General features: G+C 41.4%; 1 protein-coding gene across 2 annotated transcripts in view; it reads right to left on the bottom strand.

The window, feature by feature from the left end:
- Positions 1-18678, bottom strand: part of LOC110492289 (ephrin type-B receptor 2) — a 50568-nt gene that overhangs the window by 9935 nt on the left and 21955 nt on the right. For both annotated transcript variants that reach the window (XM_021566488.3, XM_021566489.3), the window contains exons 2-5: positions 17302-17366; positions 14925-15609; positions 2561-2716; positions 170-505 (exon numbers count right to left, since the gene is read on the bottom strand). In XM_021566488.3, coding sequence (XP_021422163.1) covers positions 170-505; positions 2561-2716; positions 14925-15609; positions 17302-17366 — 1242 coding nt within the window. The remainder of the gene's footprint in view (positions 1-169; positions 506-2560; positions 2717-14924; positions 15610-17301; positions 17367-18678) is intronic.

Genomic DNA, 18678 nt, shown 5'->3' with positions numbered 1-18678 from the left:
TCTTGCCATTGCAAAATACCATCAAAATATCTAAACCCATATCAGGTGTAATATTTCCTGTGCCTCTCCTTATCAGACTGAACACACTCCTGATAATATCTCTTCAATGAACTTCACACTGGAATGCAGTACTTTGAGAGGAGAGTGAATGAATGGCTGTCTCCCTTACCGGCCTGGTTGGTGGTGATGTTGACTGAGGAGTAGTGTGGTGAGTAGGGGCTCTGGTCGGAGACCCCGTTGACTGCCTGGATCTCAAAGGTGTACTGCGTGTGGGCCAGCAGGTCACTGATGTGGACGCTGGTCTCCGTCAGGCCCAGTTGACGAGGGATGAACTGGACGTTGTCCCCGCAGCGTGTACAGCCTCCCCGGCCCCCTCCACAGCTCTTACAGATGATGTTGTAGACCACGTCCTCGCGGCCCCCGCCATCGCGTGGCGTGCTCCACTCCAACCTCAGGGATGTCTCGTTCACGATTGAGATTACACTCTGGGGCGCGGAGGGGATGGCTGTCAGAGGAGAGGGGGGAGATAAAGAAGAGTTCAGGGAGGATCAGTGATGATGAGGTTTATACTCCAGACAGTGGTCATAAGGACACACAGGGGATTTAGGGTCTGATTCCAACCTAACCCACACCCTGTACTATAGCTCTCCAGCATCAGGGTTGTTGTTCGCTGGTTAACTCTGTAATAAGTTAACTCTGTGTGGTTAAAGTAGTATACAGTAGGTCACAAAACTAGTCTCCACATTTCAATAATCAGACACCATTTTTTTTGTGTTTGTTCTTTTATAAACAATACAAAACATACACATGCAAACATCTACTGCATCACTCCTGCCCAGACCCACTAGCACCCCCTCCCCCACCCCCCATCTCTAGTGCATGTATCACTTCCCAACCACATGGCCTGAAACTGCATTTTGCTTCTCTCTGCAGCCCACACACTTTTAATATTTAAATAATAAATCATTTGATTTTTCCTTTGTGATAATGATGGCCCATTGATAGATTTCCAAGTTTTTAGCATATGTTGTTTCAAGATGAGTGATGAGAAGAGAATGGTCCAACCCATCCTGTATGTCATTAGACCCCAATATGACATGTCTTACAATATGCAGACAGACGGATTAAAAGGTTACATTGTTAATACAACTGACAGCCAACTTTCTAGCTCCGCCCACAACTTCCGGACTTTCTAGCATTCCCAGAAAGCATGGGTTATTGAGTCATCATTAGTTTTACACTTAAGACATGACTCTGTCATTGTGCTGCAGAATTTGTGAATTTTGTCTCTTGTATAATAAATTCAATACATAATTTTATACTGGATTAAGCGTACATTTTCATTAACTTTCCCTCCATCTTGTGCCAACATCAGTTGTTTTTTAGTCTTGGTTCCAAATGTTTGTATTTTTTTCTAAGAGACAGTCAGTTGGATATGCTCTCTGCAAGGATGTATATATCATATCATATGAAGATATTTTTCTGACTCAAATAAGATTACCTCAAGGTTGCTCTGATGTCCAAAAGATTTCAAATAGAAATGTTGTGATATGTAACTTTTATTCGGACACTAAATTAATTTGCATGAGCTCCATTCAAGTCCATCAGGCTTCAGATCAAGGAAGGAAGAGAGAGCGATGAAAAGAGCAGTGTGGTAGTTAACTAGCGTCCTGGTGGAATCTGAGAGACACAATGAATGCCCCTGCATGCTCATTTCTGCCTCTTCAATTAGAGAGAGACCGCTGAGGGCCATATCTCCATTGTGGCCCTGGCTACATCCCAAATGACACCCTATTGCCTTTTTTTTGTGCACTACTTTTCACCAGGGCCCATAGGGTGTCCATAGGGCTCTGGTCAAAAGTAGTGCACTATAAAAGCAAAAGGGTGCCATTTGTGACCGAGACCCCATTTTCACATTCAAAACAGCTGCCCCCTTCATAATGGACAGGCTTATGCAAATCTCTCAGGATATTTTCTCTGAGGTCCTTGTCGGACTGGTGCACCAATGGAAGAGAATGGAAGGGACATTCCAACAGTTCAGTGCTGTTGGAATGAAACATAACCCTTGTTTCGCCCTTGGGCACCTAGAAGAATGTATGACTTTGGTATTTTTTATGTGAAAATGTATGAGGGGAGCTGGAGTCTTGGTAAAAAAGTGAAAGTTGAAAAGATTTGGCTTAAGGTTAGCACTTTTGTTTGTGCTCATTGCATCATGCACAACATACAGTATATCAGAATCATTCTGTTTTTGCTAGACAGGTGCTTTTCTATAGTGAATGCCACATAAGGCCTGCATTTACATTATTAGGGTTGAGCTGATGGATTCTGTTAGTAAATTCATAGACAAAATGAAAACTCAATTCAACAATTGATAATGGCCCATAATGTCCTGGGAGCATTTGTCAATTAATTATTTAAAATGTGAATTTTAATACAATTCTTATATACACAAAAGCCTACTAAATAGACTGCTGTGTGATAATCTCTACTGTGTCTTTCCTTAACACTGTGTAGTACCACCCATGGAGAGTATGTGGAACTGTAAGGACTAGAAACCTACTGGTGCAGGGTATCTGCGGGGGATCCGAGTCGCTGCGGTAGTACCCGTTGCGGCACACACAGTTGGTGGCCCCCTCGTTGGTGGTGCGACTGTTGATGGGACACTGGAGACACAGGTGGTCCCCCTGGGAAGACTTAAAGAACCCCGAGCCACACGCTGCAGATGAGAGAGAGAGTGAGGGAGAGGGAAAGACAGAGGGAGTTAGAGAGAGAGTTTATGAATGAACTTATTATACTAAAGTGACATAAAATGGCATACTCCAGACATTTTACAACATGACAGCTTCAGAGAAAAAAGGGTACAGAGTCGATAGAAAGACAAATTTCCAGACATATAATAAAATATTGGTCTTGAAATGCACAGACATAATAAGCTTTGGCATGTCCTTCTTCATATGGTTAATAAAATATAACTTCCAGGAGTCTGAGGCTTGTTGCTATTCAGTTTTTTGTCTCATGGCATTTGAAACTCTGGAAGAACAGAGTGAGGCGTAGTCAAAGAGACTTTGAAATTTGGAGGTCTGGAATTGAATGGTTATACATATTCTACAACTGTGTTGAAATAGGGTTTAAAGAGAGAGAATGGGATCAGTAGCAAATCTTATTGGGATCGGTAGCTAAATATTACCACCATAGGAGGCTACTACTCTGAGGCTACTTACTCTCCATCATATATTCTCCTCCATGATTTCCCACAATGTCTCACTGTACACTTGTAGTTTGTGTAGAACCCTTTGTTCCAAACAGCACATACTGCTAACCAATATCCTACAAAAACCATGGAGTGTGTCATCTGAAGCAGGGGTAAGTGATGTGAAATACCATCTTTTATGTTTTATTTTATTTAACCTTTATTTAACTAGGCAAGTCAGTTGGCCATCCCCAGCTTCCAATTGGCTCATTCATCCCCCCTCCATTCCCCTGCAACTACTTCCCAGATTGTTCTGTAAATCAGAATGTGTTCTCAGTCTACTTACCTGGTAAAATAAGGGTAAAATAAATGTGTAAAGGTTACTACAGCCTCCAGCTTTGCAAGCTAATCCAATCAAGATGGTGTGAAAGTAATTAGATGCCTGGCTGTCACTTCCGCAACTTTCTGGATTTGTCCCAAATGGCACCTTATTCCCTATATAGTACACTACTTTTTACCAGGGCCCATAGGGCTCTAGTCAAGAGTAGTGCACTATAAAGGAATAGGGTGCCACTTGGGACACATCCTCTGACTGTCTGACACTGGCAGAGACGTGGTAGTCTATCCCAGACCTCTCTGGGGTGCATTTATCCAGTCTGTGTCATGCCAGTGGGAACAAATATATACAGTAGTATATTTATTATACCCACTATTACCACATGATTGTCTTGTATTGAAAGAGTGTTTGCCTCTTTTAAACCATGTTTCATCTTATTGAATTCATTTAGGTTTTGTCTTATTTCCCAAGAGGTCCAAACACTCCCTAACAAACCCACTGGGCACAGACGTCAGTTCAACGTCGAGTTTCGATTTACATTTGGTTGATTTCTCCACTAACGTTAATTCAATATGAAATAAAACATTTAAAAATCGCCCTGTCATTGTATTTAGGTTTAAAGTTCCTTAAGTTGATGACTTTTTCCAATCAGTTTTCCAAGTTGATTCAACGTCCTCACATTGAATCTTGTTGTTGAAATTACATGGAAACATGGTTGATTCAACGTCCTCACATTGAATTTTGTTGTTGAAATTACATGGAAACATGGTTGATTCAACCAGTTTCTGCCCAGTGGGAGGTATCTCACATCATCCCTCTTTGAATAACTGTCATGTCTTCCACTTCCACAATGAGAAGCTCTAGGAATCCTAGGCGGTCAAAGGACAGCCAGTGTGAGGAGACAAAAGGAAGAGTCTGTTGGCAGAGGGTCCAGGGAACCCCCATGGCTAGACCCAGATAGAGAGGAGGACTGAAGGGGGAGGAAAAGGAGAGGGGATTGACAGTTCTATGACAGAGAGTCATTCAATAAAGGAAGAAAGTTGCACACTCAAATGTAGTATGGACCAATGTCATCCCAGCCCCTGGATCTTGGATCCTGGATCCTACCACCATAGAAATATAATTACTAAAATGGGTTTCCCCTTTGAAGTCACTAAGGATGCATTCAAATTACAGTTGTCTCAGGTGCTTTTTCCCATTCTACTCATTCTATTTCTATGAAATTCTATTTCTACCACAACACCCTCCAGAGATAAATGTGTTATGAATCCTACAGTACAGTAATGAATAGCAAACTAAAGGCTAAATAACAGCCATCATTAAATCTTGTGGAGAGCTATTGACATATCTGAAATGGGTCATCTGAGGCTTGTGGTGGAACATTGATTTTGCCTGTTAGAAATGGATGAGCATGTATCACCAAGCATTCATAGCTCTCTTATCAAATTAATTTCAGATACTGTAAAATATGGATAGAAGTGGAGGGGGCTCAACCAACAACTCTGAGGTGCAACCAAATGTTGTATCATCCACTTCTCATATCCCTCCCTGCTGCTCCCCCTATGGACATTCCCTCTCGGACATTCTAAGAATTTCACTGTACCCTGCAATTACAAATACCCTGTGCATGTGACTACGAAACAAATAAACTCATCTAATATAATAAAATACAATGCTTGCTCACCATTAAAAACATATCATTTTATTTAAATCTGTAATCCTTAATGGTGAAACAGCCACGCCCGTTTGCGATATTGCAAAGACAAAGAAGTTCGTGCAAACACCAAACAGTTTTTCCCCATCTGACATTATCGCCCGCGCAATAGAAGAGCACGATATGTACTGCATTTTTTTTACCATGCTGCGAGATGCTCCTCAACAAAAACAATAACAACGGTTGTGGGGCGGCCACTTCATCAGAACCATCATCAGGATGAAATGTCAAGCTATTAATAGTTGCTTAAATAAAATCATATTTTTTTAATGGTGAAGTACTATGAAATACAATGGTATTGTAAAATAATAATTAAATAATGTGTCTGAATGCCTCGATCAGAACTAGGGCTGTGGCAGTCATGAAATTTTGTCAGCCAATGATTGTCAAGCAAATAACTGCCGGTCTCACTATAATTGACCGTTAATTAACATAAAAACATGTAGCTTCTCCTGGCTTCCATGCACAGCCTACAAACCACCGTTGCAGACCTTTGGAACATCTACATTTTAAAAAGTCTAATAAATCCATGTAATATAGCCTACACCATCACAATAAAGACATTACTTATTTTAAACAGGTCTAAAGAAACATGTTATGAAGAAAATGTAGTCTATTTCAGAAGAACAGAATATCATACTCTAAGTTGTCCTTATATTAGGTCCTGATCTGGCTCTGCCAAATGGCTGTGGGCTACACTAGTTCATTTAGCAGTTCTATGGCATTATATTATATTTTTTTATCCAATTCCGAGGTGCATATTGAAGATATTGGAAAAACTATCCACATTTACTTTTCGTCAGCCAACAAGATGAGTAGGCCTAATGAACAGCAAAAGCACTAGCCTATGTCAATCTACTATCCCCAATTGTACAAAAGTTGACCTATTGTATTTTGGGAGAGAAATACATATTCCACCGTCCATTGTCAGATGCAATAGATCCCAAATGAATACAACCACTAGCATCAAAAAAACTGTTTTAAGCAATGTACCTGGTGCAACAGATGAGAACGTTTAGCTTAAAATGTTGATCAACTATGAGGCTATTTCTTCACATTATAAGTGCAGCAACGCACACACGGCAGTAGGCTATATGCGCGTAGGTTCCAGTAGCAGGAAAACACCATTCTCAAAAGTGACCACAAATGTGATTATGCATATAGTGCTTTTATTATAAAGGTGCATTTTATGGTGAAATTATCTTCCCCAATCTTGAAACTCACTTGCTGTGTATGTATGCCAGTTAGACTCTACAGCCGTTGTAAAGCAGATTAATGTGCTTCATTTTAAGAAGTTACTTGGCCACTTTAATTCTGATACATATTTTATCTAAATATTTTGGCTGCAGCATACCACTCTGCATCCCACTGCTGGCTTGCTTCTGAAGCTAAGAAGGGTTGGTCCCTGGATGGGAGACCAGATGCTGCTCAAAGTGGTGTTGGAGGGCCAGTAGGAGGCACCCTTTCCTCTGGTCTAAAAACAATATCCCAATTCCACAGGGCAGTGATTGGGGACATTGCCCTGTGAAGGGTGCTGTCTTTCGGATGGGACGTTAAACAGGTGTCCTGACTCTCTGTGGTCACTAAAGATCCCATGGCACTTATCGTAAGAGTAGGGGTGTTAACCCTGGTGTCTTGGATAAATTCCCAAGCTGTCCCTTGTACCATCACGGTCACATAATCATCCCCAGCTCCCCTGTAACTATTCCCCAGGTTGTTGCTGTAAATGAGAAGGTTCTCAGTCAACTTATCTGGTCAAATAAGGGATACATTTGAGTATTTTTTTAAAGGCTACATGAGGTGTGTGACTATGATTTGCAAAAAAAGCGTGCTGTTTTCCATTAAGCTGGGCATCATTCACAAGTGATAGGCTAATATTATCACACTATTCTAAATGTAATCTTGTTTTTACATATACTAAATAATATATGTGTGAAATTTGTTTTGATTTAGATTGGACCATTATCATGCACCAGCCTCAAAACAGGGGCAGCGGGAAAAATGACATGTCTATACACTTAAATAGCAAATGGGGGATGCTTTTCCTCCAGGTAGGCTATACTCGTGTTGTAAAGAGAAGCAATGTGCTTAATATTAGGAAAGTTGAGAAATAAATATAGTAGGCCTAACCTATAGAAAGCTGATGGGATCCTCCTCTTTTTAATAAAGGCCATCACTCTGTATTCTCACACAATTGCATCGCCTATAGAAATGTTGAGCAATGGGCTATCAAGTGTTTGATTAGATTTTCGATTACAGGGACAATAGAGAGCGGGGTACCAGGGAAGTTGGTAAGTTCGGTAGGCTACTAATGACCATCAGCAGCATCAGAGCTTGGAGAAGCCTAATTACCGTGACTAAACAGTCACGTAGAATTTGACTGCCGTCATGACACGTGACCGCCGGTGGGGCGGTAATACGGTCACCGTAACAGCCCTAATCAGAACCTTACTGCTTATCGGCGCACACACACACACACACACACACAAAAAGCAGTTTCATATACGGCTGTGAATAGAGCAGTCTTTAACATCAAGCTGATTGTACTTTTATGGCTCAGCAGTTTCATGCCCTGAGTAAAGAAATAAGTAGTGTTAACTGTCCATTCATATATCTATTCATCTGTGTTTGCCTTTATTATTTCAATATTCTCCCGGTCGCCTGAAATACCGGTCTCAAGAGGTGATTTTCCTGCTTCCTTTGTCACCTGTAATAAGAACCCATTTCTTTTTGCTGTTATTTGCTGTTATTGCTTTTTAGATCTCTTGGTCTTACTAGTGTACTGTGGTGTGAGTGAGTCTGTCTGTGTGTGTCTGCGCACGCCTGTAAGTGTGTATGTGTATTGATGCATGTGTGCATTGTGTACAGTGTGTGTGTCCAGGTGTGTACACTAGCGGGTGAGTGATCCGTAAATGTGTGACCACGAGAACAGTGTCAAATCATATTAGACATAGAAACAGAGGCTTTGGCATTCCCACTGACGTAAGGTGTGGCGAGTAGGTGTTAAAACATGGTTCCCTTCAAAACATGAGAAAATAGAGCATCAATTCAGAGTAATGAAAGCTATTTACACGGGCTAAATAGTCAAACAGACAAATCACATACACTACAGTGCATAAAGTAAACCAAAGTATTGTATTATACTGTATAGTGTAAATAAAATATGACATTATCATTATGGAGGCAATACACCATCCATCCATAAAGAACCAGAGGAAGGTTCAATGAGTACGTTAGTGACTGACTCGCAATGGTGGAAAAAGTACTAAATTGTCATACTTGAATTAAAGTAAAGACACCTTAATAAAAAATAACTAAAGTAAAAGTCACCCAGTAAAATACTACTTGAGTAAAAGTCTAAAGGTATTTGGTTATAAATAGACTTAATATACTCAAAAGTAAATGGAATTGCTAAAATTATTTATTATTTATTTATTGTTATTGACAGATAGCTACCATGGGCACACTCAGACAGGTTTCTGGGCACGATAGAATCGATTCCAGATGTATAAATTCAACATGAGCAATTCAACATGAGCATTGTTAAGAGCTAGTAACATTAGCATTGTTAAGAGATTTACAAACAAATAATTTGTGTTTCGTGAGTCTGCCAGATAAGAGGCAGTAGGGATGACCAGGGATGTTCTCTTGATAAATGTGTGAATTGGACCATTTTACTGTCAAAATGAAACAAATATTTTGGGTGTCAGGGAAAATGTATGGAGTAAAAAGTACATTATTTTCTTTAGGAATGTAGTTAAGTAAAAGTAAAAATAGGCAAAAATATAAATAGTAAAGTAAAGTACAGATACCTCAAAAAACAACTTAAGTAGTACTTTAAAGTATTTTTTACTTAACTGCTTTACACCACTGCTGACTCATTGGAGTCCACAGCTGCCACAAAAATACTGGTTACTGTGGTGAAACCTACAAAATACTATCACTCTCTTTACTGGGAAACTATGCAAAAATCTGTTTCTATTTGTGAGTCCCTTCGAAAGCTTGTTCATTTGATTTGATCTAACTTAATGTATTGTGATCAACCCTCCCATGTAACTATCAATATTCTGTTAAGTTTGAGCATCATTTATGATAATCACTCTATAAGTATTATCATTATTATGATGTTTTTACGACTGTCATTATCACTTCAATGGCTTTATGTGCTGTGGGTGTGAGTGCCCCTCCGCTCCCATCAATGTGGTTTTGGCAGCACCTATCTGAGCAGGTGTTAGTTGATGTGCGAGAGCACTGAGCACACTGTCATTTACTGACACTGTTACACAAGGACATCCCACTTCTCTGTGTGGCTATTCCCAGCCACGCTACATTAATTAGCCTATATGGTCAACGACGTCCATAAACTTTTGACTTTTGGTAGGTGAGGGTGTGTGATTATCGGGTGTACATCACTTCATAATGAATAGGTCAACCGCAAATAATGAATGCTTTGCAAATATTGAGTCCAGGGCATGTTACAGGGCGGATAAGAGAGAAAAAAAATGTTTTTTTCTCTCTCTCCTTTGTCTCATTCTGCTGCCCAACTTCTCTCATCGTGGCCCGGCAGAGAGAAAGGAGAGCCGGGAGGAAGTGATATCGCCACTGACAGGAAGTGTCTGTTCGAGGCAGATCCTTGGATAGGCAGTTGGAGCCGGAGGGACGACAGCTCCGCTCCTCGAGAAACCTTTGATCAATGAGTCTGTCGGCAATGACAACGGCACACCTGCACTCCATCAAAAGGGGTTGTCCCCAGTAACAACTGTGTGGACAGCCACCAATCAGCAGAGATTAGGTCTGGCTCTCTGTCCTATCAGGCTGTTCAGTAAATGTAGACACTGACAGGATATCTAGGCTGGAGATTCTACTGTATGTGAACTGGAAGTTAGAAAGATGAAATTGAACTAGGTTTTGAAATAGAATTGATATGGAGATATACGTGCAGGTAACCTACAAATAAATTAAGTGCTTAATTAGGTGTATGCCTTATGGAAATAGATGTCACTTTACAAAATATCTATAGATTGAAAAAAATGTAAGTGTTGGATTACATTATGTGATGCTACAGTAAAAAATTAAACTGAAAACACCTAAATAATCATGTTCTCTAGACACTTTCTCTTTGCAAAATGAAATAATGAATGAGTCAACCTGATGTGGCATACCCTTCTGGAGCAGTCAACATTTTACTTTGCCCTTATCAAGAGTTTAACAAAACAGGACATGTAGCAAAGGTCAATTTTTAAACAGTGCCTGACTTTGGGTCCAGTAGCAGGTAGAGAAAAGCCAGTGCCATGCAATGTCGCTAACATTCGGAGGGGACATTCTCGTAATAGGGCGAGAAGCTGTTTGTGTTTCCCGACCGTATAGGCTAGAAATAGGCCCACTTGCAAGCACACACAACACACAGTCTGCATTAATAGGCTCTGTCAGAGACGAAGAAGAGGCACTTGTATCAGAGAAGCTGATTTCAGGAGTGGCAGGGGTACTGAAAGCAATATCCCGATAGGTCACCTCCACCATTATCACTCTGTCTCCTCTACATAGCCAGCCCTGTGAATCTTTGAACACTGTGGGTAAGTCAAAACATACAGATGCAGTCAAATATATTGGCAACCAAGAAATGTACAATGCAGTGCAATGGAGCAGAATGTTCTGATTTGTCTTTTCAAAACTAGTTGAATGGCTAGTTTAATCCTGTAGACTCCTGCAACTTATCACAGATAAATGACCAGTAAATGAGAATCCCTTGCCTCCAACCACAATCATTTAAAGTTTGAATAATTTAGTCCAGGCCATTTTGGTGAATGAAAAAACTAAAGTTCAGTTAAGATTTTCTTGTTGCTGTATAGTTGAAAATCAAACAAAATAAGCATGAGCACCAAAAAAGAAATAGAAGAAATAGTGAATTTTGAAGAAATATTGAATTGTGCAAGGGTGACAATATATTGGTCACATCTGTATCAACTGTGTGTGTGAGAGAGGGGGAGGACAGAAAGACAGAGAGAGAAAAAGAGGGATGTGTGTAACTCAGTTTGAGGGGGTCTAATGCACCATGTTTGTAAGATTGGTGGTGAATTGAGAGGACAGTCTTTGCCCCTCATGCATTTACAGATCTCCTGACCCGTTAGTAAACACTTGGGTTTGGGAGTCTGCCCTAACATAGTCCGACATTTTATTTTCAGAAAGACTTCCTTTTCAATTGCTTGCCTCAAATTACTATTTTACACCCAATGAGCATCTGTCTGTTGGATGGAGAAAGAGAGGGGTAAACTACAGGGTGTTGCCATGTTGCATGTACAGAAGCAGTCATGCACATCTCTCACATAAAGCGTAGTGTACTCTATGCAAATAACCCTACAAATGTTTTAAAAAATGTATACGGAATGTTATTGTAATTTACAATGTAAGAGTTGTAAGTCTGATGTTGAATGAGAGGAACCTAATTGAGCATTTGATTTACACTGGGGGCAGCAGGGGACTTCTCTCTCTGTCATTATGTTCAATGACCATTGAATTCTCTGTAGAAGCCAAAACTCATAGGACAAGATCCACTGTTGCAGGAGATAACCCTGGTTTCCCCACAGGACAGTGTAAATGCCTACGGTGTATGTAAGGCTGGGCGAAATGGCCAAAATGTCATATCACAGTATTTTTCAAATGTTTGACTGTATTTTACGGTATTTGCTGTGCTATTGCCTTTAGGATGTGGGACTGAGGAGCTGGGGTAATGCAATCTCTATTCATGTATTTCCTCCAAACATATGGCATTTCTGGTCCGAACATTGCTTACTGTATGTAAACCTGGAAGTATCCAGTGATCTCCAAAAGTATTGGAACATGAACCATTTTTTTGTTATTTTGTCTCTGTACTCCATCCAGCACTTTGGATGAGTGACTATGATGAGTGACTATGAGTTTAAAGTGCAGACTAGCAGCTTTAATTTGACAGTATTTTCATCCATATCGGGTGAATCGTTTAGAAATCACAGCACTTTTGTACACTGACCCCAAATTTTAGGGGACCAAACATATTGGGACAAATTCACTTATATGTGTATTAAAATAGTCAAAAGTTTAGTATTTGTTCCTATATCCTAGCACGTATTTTGGATGCATTTGCTGTTTGTTTTGGTTGTGTTTCAGATTATTTTGTGCCCAATAGAAATTAATGAAAATCACCCTCAAATGTAAGCTGACAGTCTGCACTTTAACCTCATAGTCATTGTATCATTTAAAATCCAAAGTGCTGGCATACAGAGCCAAAACAAAAACACAATGTTTCACTGTCCCAATACTTTTGGAGCTCACTGTAGGTTATTAATATATGGGTCGGCTAAGGACTATATATAAAAGCTAAGTATTAGGTACAAAAGTAAGTATGATGGTGCCTGGTGATATGAAGTCTCTGTTTTCATTCAATTGTCATACGAGGCCTGCCATGTCAAATTACAATCACAAATAATGACTTCCTAAAGGACTAAACGAAATGTCACTGGGTATCACTGGGTGTAACAATATGACTAAAGTGCAGTGATACCACTGGCTACCCCAGGCTATTTAAGTGCTCCTCCCCCCAAAGATACAAACCATCACACCGTGAAACATAGCAGAATGGATCGTCGAGGGCTTCATTAGCAGTGCTTGATATTTCTAATCAAATGACCAGGGACACATGAAAATGAGCCCTCCCATGCTCATAATTAGTAAATTATGGCCGCCATTAAAGCAGGGAATTATAGGGGATTATTGTGGGGGGAAATGAGTGAGACATACTGCTGCCGCATGGCAGCTGAGGATGTTAGCCATCTCCATCCATCAGCTCCCCCCATTTAGATTCTGTCAATGGCAGCAGGGAGGGTGCTGCCAAAAGTCTCTCTTCATTCTTACTCCCCACTCGTTCAGTGGAATCATATCCGCCGGTACAGAGGAAAAAAAAGAGGAGTAACAATTGTCTGTTGTCTAGATGTGTCTAACGGTGTGTGTGTGTGACAGTGGTGCAGTGGAGAATAAACACATAAACACCGGTTACGCACCTTTTTATTTTGCCTGAGTGTTAACCCACTTTTATTGAAAGTGTAGGGAGTGTTACTTTACTCACCATGAACGGCGATCAGCGTTTACACACCTTTTTTTTTAACACTGCATCACTGGTGTGTGTGTGTGTGTGTGTGTGTGTGTGTGTGTGTGTGTGTGTGTGTGTGTGTGTGTGTGTGTGTGTGTGTGTGTGTGTGTGTGTGTGTGTGTGTGTGTGTGTGTGTGAGTAGGACATTTTCCTTGTCTCTCACTACACTAGGGGTAAGTGAAGAGACAGGGATAGTGCTTTCTTGGCAATACAGTGAGATCTCTCTGAAAGTAAGGATGCAACCTGGACTCAGGTGTAGACGTAACATAGTAAATGTAAATCTGAGACACTCCAATAATAATAATGTCATAATTTACCGACCCATCCACCCATCCACCCCGTTTTTTGCCTTAAGTAACCTTATGTAACCAATTATATTATACTGAACAAAAATATAAACACAACACGTAAAGTGTTGGTCACATGTTTCATGAGCTGAACTGAAAGATCCTATAAATTTTTTATAAGCACAAAAAGCTGATTTCTCTTTAATTTTTTGCACAAATTTGTTTACATTCCTGTTAGTGAGCATATCTCCTTTGCCAAGATAATCCATCCACCTGACAGGTGTGGCATATGAAGAAGCTGATTAAACAGCATGATCATTCCACAGGTGCACCTTGTGCTGGGGACAATAAAAGGCCACTCTAAAATGTGTAGTTTTGTCACACAACACAATGCCACAGATGTCTCAAATGTTGAGGGAGTGTGCAATTGGCATGCAGGAATGTTCACCAGAGTTTTTGCCAGAGAATTGAATGTTCATGTTCTACCATAATCTACCTCCAACATCGTTTTAGAGAATTTGGCAGTACGTCCAACCGGTCTCACAACCGCAGACCAAATATAACCACTCCAGCCCTCCACATCCGGCTTCTTCACCTGCGGCATTGTCTGAGACCAGCCACCCAGACAGCTGATGAAAATAAGGAATATTTCTGTCTGTAATAAAGCCCTTTTGTGGGGAAAAACTCATTCTGATTGGCTGGCCCTGGCTCCCATTGTGGGAGTGGCCTATGCCCTCCCAGGCTCACCCATGGCTGTGCCCCCGCCCAGTCATGTGAAATCCATAGATTCAGCCTAATGAATTTATTTCAAAGGACTGATTTCCTTATATGAACTGTAACTGAGTAACATTTTGTTAATTATTGCATGTTGAGTTTATATTTTTGTTCAGTATAATTTGAGTATGCAGGATTTACATTTACTATGTCACGTCCAGTCTATGAGACCAGGCTGGCTGGGACACAGGTCTACGGTTTAAAGACACCTCTAATTACCATCAACACTCTACCCTTTACAGTACGTTCATGATCCATCTTTCCGGGCATTCATTTCATTCCCCTAGTGATACTTCTGTCCTTATGTCCATGACACTTTATGTCTCTATCCTCTGGTTTATCACTAGTACACATAATTATTATTTCTATATGGGAGGAACTTGGAAAACATAAAAGTGAGACCACAACAATATCTCTCTCCTTCTCATTCTGCAACATGTGTAGACCCTAAGGCCAAACGCCCACATTAGCAGTAAACACATTACGTCAGCAGCTCTCACCTCGACACACGGTGCCATTCTCCACCGCCTCGTGCCCAGCCTTGCACATGCAGCGCCCGATGGGCACCATCCACTCCCCGTCCCCATTACAGTAGAGCTTGATGGGTACGTCCACCTCCTCCCCGTTGGGCACACACACGCCCCGTGCTGCCACCAGGGAGGTGCTCTCCGCCCCTGACAGGGTCTCGGGGAACACGGCGCCGTTCAGGACCACGAGGGGGCACTTCCTGTAGAAGATGCGCACGGCGATGAGCGACATGCAGCCACCATAGTCCTGGAAGGCCAGATAGAAGCCTTGGCGTGACACAGGGCCGAAGCTTCGTACCTCCGTGTTGATTTTCATCACTCGGACGCCCAGATCCACCTGGGAGAAGCTCTCGTCGGCTGCGATGGTGTCGACCTTGATCCAGGGGTTTTCCATCCAGGCCGGGGACACCTTATTGGCCGTGTCTGAGTCCGTCTCGTAGTAGTAAAGGTTAAAGGTCTCCTTACAGGAGCCGGGGACGCTGGGGATGGAGCTGCAGTCCCGCACCGAGAACTTCATCTCCACGTGGATGCGCTGGGCCCCTCGCCGGCTGATGTACTTGGTGCGTACCCAGTTGTTCTGGTTGTTGTCAAAGACATTGCACACCTGGTAAGTGCGGATGGTGTTCATGTTCTCGTCGTATCCACTCACCTCCTCCCACTGCCAGGGACAGACAGAGCAAGAGGTCAGTTTAACATCCATGACCAGTGAAAACAAGTCATCAGTCAACATATTCATTTAACAGGACATTTGATTACTGGTCATTTTATTACTGGTCATTGTATTACTGTTCAAGGCAATAAAACCCCCAAAACCCATATTATGGTTATTATCACAATAAATGTGGTAACAATATGATATGACCATATGATTTGAAATATAATTGAAATACATAAATCATCCAATTGGACACTTTCGGACAAGTTTCTAAATTACAAAATCCAATGTAATAAACTGTCAGATAACATTGTTATCAGATAAGATTGCTATATTTCTGCATTTTATTTTAGACCTTTGTCTATGTAACTTTTTCTGCATGTGAAAAATGAATAAATTAGAAGGGCAAATGAGCCAGACTTCACACCTCTTCAAAATTACTAACACAGTCCGTAGCAGTGGAGGCTGCTGAGGGGAGGACGGCTTTTAATAATGGCTCAGTGGAGGCTGCTTTGGGGAGGACGGTTCTTAATAATGGCTCAGTGGAGGCTGCTGAGGGGAGGACGGTTCTTAATAATGGCTCAGTGGAGGCTGCTGAGGGGAGGACGGTTCTTAATTATGGCTCAGTGGAGGCTGCTGTGGGGAGGACGGCTCTTAATAATGGCTGGAATGGAGCGAATGTTACGGCATCAAACCATGTGTTTGATGTATCTGATACCATTCAACCTATTCTGTCCAGCCATTAGCACAAGCCCTCCTCCCCACCAACCTCCTGTGGACCGTAGATACCAAACATAAAATAGTACATTTTCATGTCAGACAATTGTCTTCCTGGGCTACATTGTTCGGAGGCTTGCACAAAGAGCTGACAGTCAGACTATTAAGCAATAAGACTCCCTTGAAGTATCACTTGGTTTGCGGCTTGACCTGCTTTCACATTGTTTATCTTCCTTACACCACACACACACACTTGATAAATGATTAATTTCAGTATGACAAGAAAATCTTTCTTGAACATAATAAATAAAACAACTTTGCAATTCCTCAAACTCCCACCTTTCCATTTTACAGTAAAGGCATCAGTAGGCACATTTCCCCCAAATCACTTTGACTTAGAAGTTTATTTTGATTAACTCTAACGCCTACACCAGGAGGAGGTTGGAATTTATTGTCATGCATTTTGCCTTGAGGCAGCTCTACAGAGTGGTTGCTAGCTGGCACAGCCACGAAGTCATAAAATTGGATTTTAAACCTAACTCTAACCTTAACCACACTGCTGACCTTAATGCCAAACCCAAACCTTAAATTAAAACCAAAAAGCACATTTTTGTTTTCCTGCATTTTTACGATATAGCCAATTGTGATTTTGAAGCTGGCCCATCTAGTGGAAATCACAGTTCTGCCTCCAGGGCAAGATTCATGACAATAAATGTCAACCTGCATTTCACACAAGCTGTTTGGTGGTCTTTTCCTGCCTAAGACCTGATATACAGTATTACTGCCCCTAATTGTTTTCCCACAACAGTGCTGTATGAACATGGTGGTTAACAAATATGGGAAGTATAAATTAATGATATACTGTTGTTGTTGTTGTTCTACATTGGCCTTCTCATGTTGCTTCTACTGGAGACGATCCAAAAATGGATCTGCAAAAATTACTAAACGTTTTAAAAGCTAGTAAAATGTTCTACTCACCCCCAATGCTGGGTAGATAGTCCATCCCAGCTCTGCTGTTGCCGTCGTAGAGTCCATGAGTATTTCTACAGAGAAATCAAGAGGTACAAGTTCATGTACTATTAAAAAGCACAAGTGCAAAACACACATGTTACATCTCATTGTGAAATACTGTGTGGAAAAATAGTAGTCTGTTTCTCTAGCCACAGATTCATCCATTCATCCTTCAATAGAGGGTTGTAACAGGAATACCTTCTATCCCCTCTGCTCTTCGCTTGATCTCTGGATTCTTTATTTGTATACTTCTGGAGTCTTTACTTGTACATCTCTGGAGTCTTTACTTGTAAATCTCTGGAGTCTTTACATGTACACTACCGTTCAAAAGTTTGGGGTCATTTTGACATTTCCTTGTTTTTGAAAGAAAAGGAACATTTTTGGCCATTAAAATAACATTGTAAATGACCATTGTAGCTGGAAACGGCTGATTTGTATTTTTTATGGAATATCTACAAAGGTGTACAGAGGCCCATTATCAGCAACCATCACTCCTGTGTTCCAATGGCACGTTGTGTTAGCTAATCCAAGTTTATAATTTTAAAAGGCTAATTGATCATTAGAAAAACCTTTTGCAATTATGTGAGCAGAGCTAAAAACTGTTGTTCTGATTAAAGAAGCAATGTGGTCATCCTGTCTGGGTTGGCGCCCCCCTTTGGGTTGTGCCATGGCGGAGACCTTTGTGGGCTATACTCAGCCTTGTCTCAGGATGGTAAGTTGGTGGTTGAAGATATCCCTCTAGTGGTGTGGGGGCTGTGCTTTGGCAAAGTGGGTGGGGTTATATCCTTCCTGTTTGGCCCTGTCCGGGGGTGTCCTCGGATGGGGCCACAGTGTCTCCTGACCCCTCTTGTCTCAGCCTCTAGTATTTATGCTGCAGTAGTTTATGTGTTGGGGGGCTAGGGTCAGTTTGTTATATCTGGAGTACTTCTCCTGTCCTATTTGGTGTCCTGTGTGAATCTAAGTGTGCGTTCTCTAATTCTCTCCTTCTCTCTTTCTTTCTCTCTCTCAGAGGACCTGAGCCCTAGGACCATGCCCCAGGACTACCTGACATGATGACTCCTTGCTGTCTCCAGTCCACCTGGCCGTGCTGCTGCTCCAGTTTCAACTGTTCTGCCTTATTATTATTCGACCATGCTGGTCATTTATGAACATTTGAACATCTTGGCCATGTTCTGTTATAATCTCCACCCGGCACAGCCAGAAGAGGACTGGCCACCCCACATAGCCTGGATCCTCTCTAGGTTTCTTCCTAGGTTTTGGCCTTTCTAGGGAGTTTTTCCTAGCCATCGTGCTTCTACACCTGCATTGCTTGCTGTTTGGGGTTTTAGGCTGGGTTTCTGTACA

This window comes from Oncorhynchus mykiss, chromosome 16 (assembly GCF_057628025.1).
Source record: "Oncorhynchus mykiss isolate SJ-2025 chromosome 16, ASM5762802v1, whole genome shotgun sequence".
Lineage (NCBI taxonomy): Eukaryota > Metazoa > Chordata > Actinopteri > Salmoniformes > Salmonidae > Oncorhynchus > Oncorhynchus mykiss.
Note: the sequence above shows the minus strand (reverse complement) of the source record. Positions and strands in the feature narration are given on the sequence as shown.